General features: G+C 44.0%; 1 protein-coding gene and 1 long non-coding RNA gene across 8 annotated transcripts in view; one reads left to right on the top strand and one right to left on the bottom strand.

Moving 5' to 3' along the window:
• The window catches only part of LOC118512003 (GTP-binding protein Di-Ras1), a 52,310-nt gene that overhangs the window by 20,515 nt on the left and 16,473 nt on the right, over nucleotides 1-15,322 (bottom strand). For all 7 annotated transcript variants that reach the window (XM_036055756.1, XM_036055761.1, XM_036055758.1 and 4 more), the window contains 2 exons: nucleotides 5,406-6,019; nucleotides 5,024-5,301 (listed from right to left, as the gene is read on the bottom strand). In XM_036055756.1, coding sequence (XP_035911649.1) covers nucleotides 5,024-5,301; nucleotides 5,406-5,576 — 449 coding nt within the window. In that variant the 5' untranslated portion in view covers nucleotides 5,577-6,019. The remainder of the gene's footprint in view (nucleotides 1-5,023; nucleotides 5,302-5,405; nucleotides 6,020-15,322) is intronic.
• On the top strand, nucleotides 5,961-7,279 carry LOC118512009. Its single transcript, XR_004906219.1, has 3 exons — nucleotides 5,961-6,047; nucleotides 6,129-6,302; nucleotides 6,361-7,279. It is a non-coding gene; the product is annotated as an uncharacterized LOC118512009 (long non-coding RNA).

The following is a 15,322-nucleotide window of genomic DNA, read 5'->3' as shown; positions in this document are numbered from 1 at the left end:
TTAGAAATAAAACCACTCTCAGCCTGACCGTCGTAGCAGATAGAAGCTTTCGTCTTTGTTAACTTCTTCAAATCCAAAGTCACAGTTCCACTAACTCGGGCAAGGGTGCTGGATGCTAATCAGCAAGATCTACCTCTATCTAGAGAACTACCTCTTAAAACTCGCTAGGATCAAGTGTTCTAGTCATGCCATGAGAATGGCACCGGACGACCTAGCTCTTAAAGTCCTTTTAAGTCAAACACTTTACCAGAGAATGCGTGGTAGGCTCAAACTAAGTTGTTGATAGGGCGGAGATGCGTCCTCCAGAAAGGCCGCAATAATGGATGGACTGACGATGGTGCTACACCGTGAGTAGTATCGAGGATTGTTGCAGCAAGCTAAGACCGGGAAAGCGGACGAGCGGAGAGTTTTAGGTGTAGATATTCAAAAACTCGGAAAAGCATCTTGTTTTTCTGTCGTAATTTCAGTTGCCTTCAGAAATTTCCAAACAGTAGATTATAAACGGTCTGACGAAGGTAAAAAAATGTTGAAATTTTGAATATTGAATATCAAGAAAAATGGTGCCTTTAGCCTCTGGCCTACGTATTTTGGCTTCAATTTTTACAATATTAGATGGTCCTTTTCTACTGTCCAACCCATCCATCATAACTTTGCTGTTTTGTGCAACACCGCCCGAAGTTTAATATCATTTAATAAACCCAGTAATTAATTTATATTCCCGGAAGTGCAACACAATGATGCCCGGTGTTAGATGTATGAGTACATAGTTATTCAAATGTATTAGTTAAAACAAGGCACACGATCAGCATGCTTCCCTTGCTTTTAATTAAAATTTTATAAAAATTAATATTGCCGGATACAATAGTTGCATACGGAGAACTGATTATCCAGCCACACACTCACACGTGATGAACAGAGTTCACTGCCCATTGTTTGTAGCACACGAACTGTAGCTTTCCATCACCTGTACAATCTGGCTATGTAATTACGACATGTAAACTTTCTCTGCTCCCCTACTTGCTTTACTTCTTATTAAACCCAACAATGCAGCAACTGTTTCGTACCAAACTTTTTCAATCATCCCGCCAAACTCATTACCAAAAACTACACCGACTGCAAGCGGAGAGCGAGGCACGGTGGTAGTTTGTGTGCGAGCGCGATACATTCAATTGTGCAATTAATATAGTGGCTATTTTCGATACTCAACCCGGCGATTATGCGATCGGTGCCTGGCGGGATTAAGCGCCGGTTTGCGCAGTGGGAAAGTGAACATGTGTTCTAGTATTCCATCACAACCAACAACTCCATAACCTGACGTGTGAACACTCCATTTGACGCCGACTTCATTTGGCCGAACAGTACAAAGTGGCGAACAATTTTGGCGCCTGCCAGTTCGGTGGAGGAGAGTTTGAAACGAACGGGTCGCCGGACACCATTTTCCCCACTTCCCATTTTAAGCTGCTTTAGACGCTCGATGTGGAACTGGGTGGAACGGAATAATTTCTGTCAATCGCCTGCAGCGACAAACGCCGCTTTATTCAAACACTTTCATCAGCCGGAATCGAATATGCATGCTGGCTGGTGCGAATTATGCAACGCAGCAAGACTTTTCCACCCCCCACCCCAATGTGCAACGGTAAATATTGGCTTCCGAATTGAATTTTCACCGCTTCCCACCGCCCGGAAAGCTCGACGCGTATAATCCCACCCACCAAAGGGTTGCCAAGGGTTATGTCAATCGAAACTCCTGAAAATGTCAGCAAATGTCCGTGAGTGTGCGCGAGCGAGTGGGGGTGAGCTGGCCCAGTTAAAGTGATGCGATGTGTCCGCCGCGCGGATGAAATGGACGAATGCAATATTCGACCAACAATGCTGCGTTCGCTATTTGGCCGTTTGTCGTATGCTAATAATGGTTCGGTGATGGATTGTTGCCACAAGTGGGCGGGAGGAGGGGGGACGGGTGGCGGTGTATTTGTTGTCCGAGGACAAATTAATTTCAAATTGATACTTCATTTATCGCTGTGAGAAAATTTGTTGCACCATGGCACCAATTCAATCACGCTGTAAAAATTGCATCAACCACCAACGGGCGAGGCAAGATGAAAAAACGCCGGTCTGGATGGATGAGCGGGAGTGCCCGGGTTGAGGTGGTTTGAAAATTCGTGGTTGCCACGGGTATTTTTGTGGGTGCGTGGGTTTGTTTTATTATTCCAATATGCTTTCATCAATAAATGGTTGTGTGTTCGGTAGAACTCCAGGAACTAGGGGGAGCTTGGTTTTGATTGTAAATGGCTGGGGAAAGCTAGCGTTTTTCTTTAGCGAGCAATTGTTTGGAATGCAAAAATCGAGCACCAAACAATCATCGTAAAACACGGTAAAACGTGCCTAGCGTCGTCTTAAGCTGCTTTTTGTCTCGGGTCCCGGCGGTATTCCATACGGTATTAATAAATGCTATGTTGCGCTAGCCCCTTTGCATTGTTTAATATTCAATTTCGGCTGTAGGCTCACACGAATGTACAATAGGAACTGCAGGCTGTAGAATCAGATCCTCAAAAGCAAGCTGTAGCGTAAAGCTTTCGGACAAGACTCCGTAGGACTAGGACATATGGCCAATGGTGGTCATTCCTCATATAAGTAGTTGAGCAGTGCGTTGCACTCTCTTACCAGCGGAATAAGTACAGAAAAGAAGAAAAAGAAGACAAAACTTTCATATTTGCAGCACAAGCTATAGCCATCTAACCAAGGAGCAAAAGAAGCCACAATAGCGGACGATCCTAGCCTTATCCGGTCTTTACTTAAAAAGTGCGTTGAAAACGCTCCGCTTGAAGGGCTCCATCCGTAATCCCCACATACAGTTGATCAACTCTTTTAAAGAAGAAGGAACACTTACACTCTACTGGATATCAGCACCAGATTGGTGCCGAAAATGAAAACGCTTACCATCTCGCAAACGAAGGTAGACCAACTTAAGATCAGATATATTGCGCCATCTCCAGAGCCGATGGTAGGTCCAGAGCTTGTGATGGTAGCTTCCCTGCACAATATTTAGACCTCGAGAACTCTTGACAACCTCGGGGGAACATTCCTTCCTTATCAGGTGCTACAACCGTTTCACGGTCTTGGACTGCTGCAACAATCCTCGATACCGCTCACGGTCCAGCGCCGTCGTCTGCTAATGCATTATTCCAGCCGTTCTGGCGGACGCATCAACACCATCACGCCATTTCACTTTGGGTCTACCACGTCTCCTCTGTCCGTGTAGACGGCCTAAAAGGACTTTACTGGCCGGGTTTAACATCCGGTGTCATTCTAAGGACGTGACCAGCTCACTGGGATCTGGCGAGTCTAATTTGCTCCACGATAGTGAGATCATCGTTTAGCTCGTAGAGCTCGTCATTGTAGCGGCTCGCTCATCCATTTTCCTTCCACACATAAGGGCCAAAATTCCTTCTCAGCATCTTCCTCACGAACGCGGCTAAGAGGGCATCGTCAGTTTTTGACAAAGCCCATGTCTCAGAGGCGTATGTGAGTACTGGGACCATGAATATTTTGTATAGTCCCAGCTTCATCTGCCGCGACAGGTATTTTGAGTGGGTAAGCTTCCTCAGGCTTTAATATGACCGGTTGGCAACCAGCACCTTGAAAAGAGCGTCACCGCGGTCACCTAGCTGTACATCATATGATCAGGCTGGTTCAATCACCCGAGTAATACTTCAATCACCCAAAGTCTGGTTCAAAGCAAAGGCTCAACAGAGGTGCCAAAATGTATAGTTTGACACACGCACCAATTTACGAAGGAATCATCGTTGATATGTCAGTACTATGGTCGAAAAGTCCCAACCAGGCCGCGTCGCCCAAGGACGCTGCTTGATGTAGAAGATCACAGACCCCGTTTTGTCGCCTTCGATCCCTTTCTTCGTATGTACCGTGAATATAACTGTTTAAGTAATCGTCACCAACCGGACATGCCACACGCTGCGCTTTTTAATTGAATTCGAACCGTCCGTCCCTATAACAGTTAAGCGTCTTAGTAATCAGGCCCAGCGTGGCCCGTTAAATTATTTTAACAATAAACAATAAGTCACTCTGGAGCACTTTCGGAAGGTTCGAAAATTCTATCCCTTGAAATGAATTCAACTTCCTCATATGCTGTATGTCTATTGTTTTTCTTAATATAAGTTAATATGTAGTTTAAGGATGGTTGATAACCAAGTTAAATACACTAGGTTTTAACAGTTAAATTTGAAAAAATATTGAGCTTAACCATAGATAGAGTCTACTTAAATAAATTTAAATGTAATGAATGTTGGGGCGGCCCGGTGGTAGAGGTGACATCGCTCTCGGTCTTCATACGCCGGGTTCAAATCCCATCCGGACCGTTCCCCGGTAGTGAAGTCTGACTATGAAACTACGTCGTATCTCATTAAGTCTAGTAAGTCAGAAATTATGCCTGTCCTAAGAGAGTTCTCCTTGGACCAAGAAGAGAGAGGGAGAGATGAAATGAAATGATAGAAAAATAATTAAACATTCACCTCTATGCTGATGCAGGATTATTATTAGAACAGCTCACTCATATTCTACCGAAAGATACGAGTTCCGCGAATCTCAATTCAGGATACGTACATTCCTAATATAGCATAAGCCGTACATCTCAGCAAAACTTCTTCCCATACGCATGTTAAACCCAACTTTGAATGCTATGGATCGCTTGAAGGAGTTTTCAACATCCAACAATGCAGACTCCCCCAGCTATCCCATCCTCCAAAAGCCCCCTCACAGCCATCTTCACAGTGCAGTTCGTTAAGGAAACCATTCCCCCATCACTAAGACAGCTCACAGTACCATGAGCGTGATGAAACACTTCACAACAACCATCGTGACGGCAATTAAACACTCACGAGACACGACACACGCGTGTTTTCACGGATGGTTGAAGTTTGCTGCCGGAATTGTTTCCAACTTTCAAACAGGCCGCGAATTTCTCGTCACGTGTCACTAACGCACCCATCTGCTCGGTACTTACTTTAGCTTTGGCAGCTCACAGAAAACCCACTCGGAGACGTCCTCGATCCGTACCTCACGGTGCGAAGACGTCAGATCGTACTTGTTGCCCACGATTACCATGGGGATGTCCTGGAAGTCGGCCCGCTGCTCGCGTATTTCCTCGAAGCACTGCTTGATGCACCCCAGACTACCCTCGGACGTGGTCGCATACACTAGCAGGAACGCATGGGCGGTCGCAATGGAGAGCCGTCGCATGGCCGGAAACTGCATCTCACCGGACGTATCAAGGATGTCAACCTGTTGTGAATGTTGTTCCAGTTTTAAATACTCGTCCGGCACACACGGGACTCGTTCCCCCTTGGAAACTAGAAGGAAGAGCCCCCCTAGCCGTGGCTACTTACCTTGAGCGTAACCGAACCGAGATCGTACTCCCGGTTGTACAGATCTTCCACCGTTGGCCGATACTTGTCGGAGTACGTTTTGAACAGGAACCGCTTTATGATGCAGCTTTTGCCGACACCGGCTCCACCCAAAATCACTAGCCTTATTCGCTCAAAGTCTGACATTTTCATTTAACCCGTCTCCCCGGTGCCGTCTGTGTGTGTGTTTGTGTGTGCCGTGCAGCAGAAGTTCCCTACCAAGTTAGCAGACAGAGCTCCGGTGTCTGCTTATTCCCTCCCGGGACGAAAATAAAAAATGCACACAAAACAAACCGGAGCTGCAGAAGCAACAACGAACGAAAAAAATAAAACGCTCCAGCTGCACCGACAGCGTCCGTCTTCGGTTCTGCACTCAATGACAAGGAGAAGGTACCACACTTCCCGGGAACGATGTCTTTACGGTGAAATGAATTCACTAGTCCCTGTGTTGTCTGTTGGCGCTGCAATGACGACTGTGTGGCACTATGTCTGTCGGTCGAGCGATGAAATATGCGCGAGTAGGTCCTTCCTGGGCCGGGGCGTTAGTTCTCCGCCAGCGATCTTGGCTTCATCTCGTACCAAGGGCGTAGTTCGATCTGCAATATGTGAAGGAAAAAGCACACGGTTAGCATATTCAAAAATTGGATTTCTTTGCATGTTCCCTGTGTTTCCCGGTACAGCACACGCTTCATTGCTTCTTTGCAGGGTAAAATGGAAAAGCTGCTGGTTCCAGCGTGTGTCCTCGTTGGTAAAGAGAGAGAGAGGAAAACCCTCTTGTAAGGTGTACGATTTCTCGAATCCAACACTTATCCGTAGTCGTAACTATTCGTCAGCACGTCAGCAGAAGGGGTGCGATTTTCTAACATCGCATATAAAAGGGTAATTTCCAAGAAAATGTAACCTCGTGTTCATCTCATTAACATGAATTCATTTGCAGCTTAGCCGTCAAAGTTTGGGCCGACGTTCAATACCAGGAACTGTTTTTCTGAAAGTTAATGGAAATTGCAAGAATTCGATAAGAACTTCACGTAACGTTTGTAACACCTGACGATAATCTTTTATTCCTACAAATAAAGTAACGATGTTAAGCTTCTTTTGGGGTTTCGGGGGAACAATTTTTTACTGGAACGACACATATCATATACAATATAGCAAACCTAGTAGAGAAGTGCAACATTTTAAATTAGATTTGGAGCAGTCAGCATTGTTCAAAACAGCAACTCCAGGAATTACTGTCAGAAATAAATCCTGGATTTGAGTGTCACCATACAATTTACTCTTTGGTTTTGAAACGCTCTAATAGAAGAACTTAACACTTTAGACTTAATACTTTCACTTAGCTTAGAATGTAATATTTCTCACGCTTAGATGACTCCTATTTTTTCTTAGTTCCCAAGCCCTCGCACTGATGGACTGGACTTCGACTTAACTTGGCTAATCTCTTGTGAACTCCTGTCTTGAATCATTGGATACCCTTTTTATACTAATTTATCCTGCAGTTTAAATGGGACCGAAAATCCGATCTCCTTTCGATTCCGGTTACTATTATTCCCTGACCTTTGCTATCGTAAAATAATAACGTACGTGATTTTGGGATATCATATTTGACCAGCTTCGCATTTGCATTAAATCTTATAAATTTTGCTTATTATACGTAAAGGTTCTCTAACTAAGATAATATGTAATTTGGGCGTATAACCATCCCCCCACTCAAGGGCACTCACTTTACGAAACTGGTAGGTATAGGTTTGGCTAAAATGTGATAATAGCCATAAATATTAATAAATAATTAGGAATAATAAAAATTGGAGCATAAGATATCCTTTAAGGTAACTTAGTTGTGAAAAGTGATAAGATGGGGCGGTCGTTCGTTATTCAGGCTTAAGTCCTGGGTTATTTATGCGTAAAATTATTAACTGCTTTGGTGTTTTTTGATAAATACTTATATACTTTAATTGAGCTAGACGGATAGTTTGTTTCTTTGCTCTCTATGATCCCTCATGAGATAGCTGTTTGACCTCATGAAATAGCTCTTGGCACTCTTCAAGCTCTTTGCCCTCAGTGAGTACGAAGCTGTTTGGGGGGCTTCACATCTCACATGTCAGTGAGCAGCTGGCATCTCCTCTTTGAAAAGAGCTAGTTGACACAACACGAGTGACGCATTATCACTTTCCTATCGGAGAGAGACGTGTTAACCATTTCCTTGTCTAAACTACAATTAATTTCTTCTTCTTCCCTGGCACTACAACCTCGAGAGGTCTCGGCCTGCCATTTCTGACATTCTGTGACTTGATTTTACCCGTAGCAAAGTAGTCAGCCCTGCGTATGGGGAGGCGGTCTGGATGGGATTTGAACCCAAGTCCTGCCGTGTGAAGACCAGCGCCGTTATAACCTCGGCCAACGGACCGCCTTTTTAATTAAATAGAATATTAGGATTAGGTTTATGTTTTCGCTATATATAGTTTTGTTTGTTGCTACTGATCTGAGGTTTCTAATCGTACCCCACAATAGTCACTTAACCAAACTTGTCGAAGGGCAACCCAAACATAACCAATTTGAATAATTAATATTAAATGCTTAAAATAAATCATTACAACCAGCAGAAGTGACCCATCATTGCTTTCAAACACCGCGAATGAAAGCAAATATCCCTGGCAGTTCCCGCGCTGAATGTCGCAAAACGCTTCCCAGTAATCGTTTGAGTGAAACCGACCGGCCCACCATAAATAAAAGCTAAATTATACATCCGCAAAACATTTACGGATCAGCGAATGTGGCCATTTGTAATGTATCTGCTACCTCATTAGTGACACATTTTTCCCACGACTCCGCGCCTTCACCAGCAATCAACATCACCGAGCTGTCGGTCCGGAGCGCCTGGATCAACAGAGCACCAGCACTCACCATTTAATTCACTAAAACGCAAGCGAGCGTGTATCCACTAATGACCGGTTACCGGTGGACTCGGTAACTTCCTCGATACGTGCCCGTCAGTCAGTCAGTCAGTGCCGGTTTGCATCGTCAATGGTCGATTGGTGCTGCTGCTGCTGCTGATGGGTAGAAAACATTGGAGCCGGGAATAGAAATTAATGATTTGCTGGTGCTCTTCAGTTTAGCGGCGTAACCATCGTGTTATTAGCACGGGGGAATCTGCACGTTTAGTGTTTTACGGAGCTGCCGGTGGTAAGCATTCCTCCAGTTTTCCGGAGGCTTCAAATTCTCATCCCATTTGTAGTCAGAGGACGGAAGAAACAACCATCAAAAAAAGGGACAGCCACTCATGGTACGCATGGGTAGTGTTTGTGGTCACACAACACATATTACCACACTCATAACCTCGTATCGACTTTCACCTGTCACAAAGCGCCCGTTTTGCTCTTTTTTCGGCAAACGTTCGAACGTGTTTTCCAATTTAACTTCCTTCGTGCCTGTGGATGCCCTGTTTTTGGAAGACTGAAAGAGCGCCGGTGAGGGACGCAAACCGTTCGAGGATGCGAAGGGTCTTTCTCATTAGGCAAATATATTGGGGCATACCGCAGGGGTCAGCCACCAGACCACATATCGACCAATGATTTTCCACTTCACCGAAGTGCTCTCGGGGGAACATTATTCCAAGAATGACGTCCAATGGCCGGACGTGGACCCAATCCCTCCCCACGGGTGGATTCGGTTCGATTGGGAAGTTGTGCCACAGATTAGGCTCGTTAGATAAGGATCGACCAACGTAGCATCCACCACGACCACCACCACCACCACCACCACCGTGGAGAATGGTGCGTGCCGGCCGGTGAAACCTTGAGACAAATGTGAAATCATGTCACACGAAAGGTTAGCAAGAGACCCGGGCGCATCGTAAAGATCCATAACGCTCCCGCAACAGAGCAACGTCGTCCCGTTCGTGGAATAATCGTCATCATATCCGGGAAACGGGCAACTTTATCCCTGCAGGACACGCGTGCTCGTTCGCGACAAGTTCGCCCCAAAATGCGAACGTAATTAGTAAAACCCATCGTCTGTTTAAGGGAATTTGAACGGGTGTGGGAAGGGAGGGAGGAAAGGAGGGGCTGGGAGGGTCGGTGGTAACATCTGTCAGCAGATGCGTTGGCATCTTAATTAACTAACGGCCATCCAATATCATTCCACCGATGACTTCCCCTTCTTGTAACGTATAAACACACAGCAGTAATTAATTGCCGCAAGCGAATGCACCAAAAACATGACCACGACTAAAGCCTAACGCTTATCCTGCGCCATAAATCTTCTATAAATAGTTAGGGCTCACTGTGTTCTTAAGTTTCACCCATCTAATTATTCTTTCATATATTTTTTCTTACTTTTTTATATGTTATTAGATCAATATTGTTTTGTCTGATCAGAAATTGAACTCGTCTGGCGAGGAAATCTACAAATCTGAGTCAATTTTCGGTGCTCTGCTATCTGGAACTGGTGATGCTATGATAGTACATTATCGCAAGAATTCAGCATGTGAGGAATAATATCCCATTTGAATGTTTTCACTGGTTTCCCAAATGTGGGACCGAATTGTGTCAAGTTTCAGAATTACTTTGTTGTGTCTACGCTGATATGGCGAACATTTCTCGAGCGAGTTTTCAGCTCAAATCGTTTGCATATGAATTGACGAATTTTATCCTAACATTGAGGCAAGCTTATCTTGCGTTTGGCACACATCTCGTCGATGCTACATTTAATCGATTGAGAGTCTACGAAAGTTTTTGACCTTCCTTCATGTTAACTGTCGCCACGTTTAAAATCACCGTTTCTTCAGCAATGGGTTTACTCAAATCCAGTGGCGGACCTTGGAGGCCCTAAACGGAATGAAAGTTGGGAGCCCTTACTACGTTGGATCTACTGGCCGTGAGGGGGAGTTAATTGTGAGCCCTGTTCGAACACGGAGCCCAGGCCCAGGCGACTACATGTCTCGCCGAGAGACGGTTACTTCTGGTGCATCCTCCATGCACTAAATCTTTGCATCGACAAATGTGTAGCTACCACTTTAAGCTGCTTACAGGCTCCAACAGTCTTTAACTAAGCGTTAAAATGACAGGACCTTGTTGGAAAATAGTGTGTTCAGAATCTGGGTGTTGTTCTAGACACGAGGCTCTTCTTCGGTGAACTACTAGATCGTGCTGTATCAAGTTGTAGCCGACTGGTGGCAATGATCGGAGATAAGACGCTCGAGCTTCGTAATCCAACGAGTATGAGGACACTATAGTGTTCCCTTATTCGGAAGGTGATAGAGTACGTTAATGTAGCATCAGACTATCATGCTCGGGCTCTAAGGTGGCTGTAGTCCAAACAACGTGGGATATCTGGCACTTCGTTCCAGGGATCACCGTCTGAGATATAAAACCATGTGTTTAAGTCAAGGAATGTCGCTCAACGAAGAGCCTATAGAGTATTCATGCTTGTCATTCATAAGAAGGGTCCTATAGCTCCAAGTACAATTAAAAAGGTTTAACCCACTTGAATTGAGGAAATGAATCACGTGCATCATGACGACCAGCCCCGGAAAGCAGAAACGGAACATCATCAAGTATGAGTAGTGTTCTCTAACATTGTTAAAACCATCCGGAGCGAGATTGGCCCATATGCAGGCCTTTCTAGGCCAAACTGCAGGCACTGTTCTTCTTTCAACAAAACCTCCTGCTCATTTCCGGTACATCAGGATGCTGGAAATGATAGTGAAGCCTTGGTTCGTTGGATTACCACATGGTAGAGCGTATTTGTTGCAGCAGAATTCCGCACCTTGCCATACGGTTACGGATAGCATCAAATGGTTGGCTAACCGTTTGAACGACCTCCCAGTACCGAATGTGTGGCCTCCTTCCTAACTCCAGAGATCTGAGCCCTTTGATTCCAACAGATTTTAATAGAACAGCCAGCAGCACCAAAGCCACAAAAATGATATTCGTTTTGCGGATCCTATCTCCATGGACTAGGTTGGCAGGGCTTGCTCCAGGTTCCGGAGCCGGTTCAAGCTCGTCATCGATGTCCCCAATGCTTTTTCCCAATTTTATTTTATTTTTCCGTGGGTATCTGTCAAATTTACCTGGCACACCCTCTTTGTGCCTTAGCCTGTAAAATTCAGCGCCGTTTATGATGAGCCAGAGTTCACTTCGGCTGAATTTGTCAAAGCTCTTCCGTCATCATTGTTATCTGTCATGGTCTATATAGTAACTTTTTTTCTCGTACAGTTTGAGCTGCTGTGTTGTTTTATTTTTTAAAAAATCTCATAATTGAGCATTGCTGGACTGATCTTCAGCCATATTATTGCAACCTCAACTAAGTCAGGCAACTCAGTGACGATGGTGACATACACACAGTTTCTTCACCATACCAAGAGTTCCGAACAGGACTTTACCTTGATGCAAACTTAAGACGATCCTTAGTAGTACTACTGAATACTTACGAATTTTATTAACATACCGTATAACTGTAACAAACCGTTTACTGTTCACCATAGTTCAGCACTCTATTTACAGCGAACCGTTGTCGCACTTCTCCAAGCTCCAAGGAAACGCTCTAGTTTTAGCAAAGTTCAAGCAGAAGAAATACAACACAACCGAGTACAACATTATCCTATTTTGAGCTTTGTAAGACGACACCACCACGAAACACCAAAAACAGACGTCTTGGACACGACATCCTCGGAGTAGAGGCGTATCAAAATGAACTACACTGCCCAAGAGGTTGCACGTGGCAGGTTTCGAACCTCCTTACCTTTACTTCATGTACGATCCCTTCCCTATGAAACTTGTCCATTGTTAAACATTTAAAATAAACCAAAGTCTTCCAGTACATCTGTTTATAGCTCTCGCCGGATGTACTATCCCCGGGGAGCAAACAAACAACAGCGCCACGGCTTTGATCTCACCGTCTATTGTGGCTAATGGGTTTCAAATGTTCACAATTGGAAAATTAAACTTCCCTTCATCAAAGCATCGCTCGCCGTAGCCTCAAGTGGTTTTAAAAACTGGCACAATGAAGGTCACGCGGCAGGTTGGTACAGGTTCGAGCGGAAATGGAGACGCCTGGTGGTTTAATGGCGTGGTTGAAGTGAAGAGAAGCGTCCCTAAGTGTTTTATTATGTTTGTGCTTTTAATAAATAGTTCAGAAAACAATACATTTTCAAAATGCAACTAAAGTGAGCCGTAAATATTCATGTTCAGATTGTTGAAATGCCAAGAGGAAATTGATTTCCAAGAAGCAAGCGGAACCAAACAGAAGTAATAAATTAATGTTCAACTACCACACCACAAATCATTATTTATTAACTAAATAAATTGGGCATCAGCGCTGCGTTCTACACATGCGTTTTACGAGTGTCAGAGATTTAAAACAATTTTATATTATTGGAGTTGTTAGCATAGCGATCACGAATAAAACCAAAACGGATAAACGGAGAACTTGCCATAATTTAGGCTATTTTATGGTAAAGAGGACTACGAAAGTACAGAAGGAAAATCCGGGCTCTCGACCGTTGAACGCGATACGAACAGGACGTGTTTTGTAACACTCGTCCTCTCTCTCTCTCTCACTACCTCCCCAACTCCTCCGCGACCTCCGTTTACTCGCCACTGTACAACAACCAAAAGTAAACGGCAAATAAAGGGAGAAGGTTCTTAAACCCGTAAAAAATGTTCACCACCGGGAGAAGCAGCAGGAGTTGTTATTGGATTAGTATTGGAGTCGTTTTATACAAAAGTCGCAAATAAAAACATTAAACAATTGCAATACCAACTGACCGCAATGCATGTGCAGCAAATCTATCTATCAAGCAACAAACACTAGAAGCGGCGTCGCAGTCTCAGTTCACTTCAACTTCACAGAGCTTCATAGCTCGAATAAAAATTTGGATTTTTTGTTTTTGATTAATTGATTGATGATTTTGATAATTGGCAACACTTTTGGGAAGGTCTGCGTGAAAAACCCGATTCTGATATGAGTTGGAAAAATGAAATATTGTGAGCTGATAGTTTGGGGAGCTTTTTCATTTGCAAGGATTGCTGTTAGCGAGTCTTGGAAGGGCCCACACTTCATTTGGCAGCAGGAAAATGACGCAATTCGTGCGATTTCGTAACTGACTAAAGCATAATTTTCAAACAACATTTTGATGAATTTTGATTGGTTAGCAAGTTCTACAGCCCTGTATCTATTACACATCCTCCAGTCTATTATTTTTAAAACAACCCCATGCAATTGAACAGCTTAAAAAAGCTCATGGAGGTCATTGGCACTACAACTTCGAAAGGTCTCGGCCTGCCATTTCTGTGACTTAATTTTACCCGTAGTAAAGTAGTCAGCCCTACTTACGGGGAGGCGGTCGAGGTGTTTACCCTAGACAAAAGTTATATTGACCACATAGATGAGACATTTTGGTGCTTGCTTGCTTGTTTGAAAATGCAATTCAATTTATTTATTTGTTGCAATGTAGGCAACGGATCAAAAGTCAGGGTTAAAAAAATGGTAAAATTCCAAATTTCAATGCAGAAATGTTTCAAACAGATAGAATTAACATTCTAAACTGAAAATAGAAGAATCTATAAGTCAAAGTGTAAAACATTACCAAATAAGGGACGGTGTTATTCTTATTTCGCTCAGTGTATTTAAATGAGCCTTTAATCCAGCACTCACACTATTTCTGCAATTAGATTACGTACAATTTTGTTGCACATATTTTATAAAACCAATACACAAACTCGTTGTTTCTTTCGTGTCATACACATTACACAACGTGTCATTAAAAAAGTTAAATTGAACTATTTGAATTTAACCTGCTCATACTACGGTGTGCATTCCAGGAATATTACCACCACGGTGGCAACTTTTTTAATACACCAACCGTTTGTTGCAGTACATCCAGCGCAACGGCCAACGTGGTTGTGTAAGAAAGAAAAACCCTTTTTGCAAAGCCATAATGAAGCGAACCGAACCCCGGAACGGCGCGAGTGAATGAGTGCTAAACAAAGGGGCATTTGCGCTCGTCCAGCAGACCGCAGATGGGAAAGTTCACGAAAGCTTCTTCAATCATTCCATTCGCATTTTCGTTTTTGCACGCTGTAGTCCTCCCTTGATGTGTGTGTGTGAAAACCATTCACCCGATTCTCGACAGCTATTTACATGCGCTGGCCCACTGCTCGCGATACCGTTAATTGCATTCATTCGTTCGAAATCATCCAGTGAATAGACAAATTAAACACATTTATCAAATCGGATCGTGAGCGCATCACCATCGACCAGAGTGACCAGAGTGCGCGGGCAGTTCAATCGTGTCCAGTTTTCCTTTAATCGTCTTCTGGTTCGCCCGTGTTTCTTCACTTTGCTCCAGGACTACATTGTATGGAACAGAGGACGATGGACAAATATATCACTCTTCGCTTGCGCTGTGTGCAGTAGAAGATGAACACGGCACAACAACAAAATGAAAACCATAAATCAACATTACACTTCGATGGTTTTTCTTCGTAACGCGAAACCTGGACTGCAAAACGGCAGGGGGGAAAAACACAGCTCAACTCAAACAAAACAACGAACAGAAGAGCGATATAATTCCAAAGTAGCCCAAATCATTTGCGAACATCCGGCCCCGTGAACACTGAGACTCCGATACACCGGTTTCGCAAAGCGATCAGTTTTCAAGGAGCACTTTCCGCACACCAGCCACTACTACCGCTAGACAGGCCGTTTTACCACAATTATGAACTTCTGTTACACGGCCACATGGTAGCGCACATGGTTTCATCCACCGATGTCTTGTTGTTGCTTGTTTTTCCTCATCCCCGCAAACAAGCATATCCTGCCCTCTGCTAAGCTTTGGGAAAGTCTGGAGAGAAAAAGAAAATGATTTATAGTTGCAGCCCATGAAAATGGGGCTTTCT

The sequence above is a fragment of the Anopheles stephensi genome, chromosome 3 (assembly GCF_013141755.1).
Source record: "Anopheles stephensi strain Indian chromosome 3, UCI_ANSTEP_V1.0, whole genome shotgun sequence".
NCBI lineage: Eukaryota > Metazoa > Arthropoda > Insecta > Diptera > Culicidae > Anopheles > Anopheles stephensi.
The sequence above is the reverse complement of the archived record's forward strand: the minus strand, read 5'-3'. Positions and strand labels throughout refer to the sequence as shown.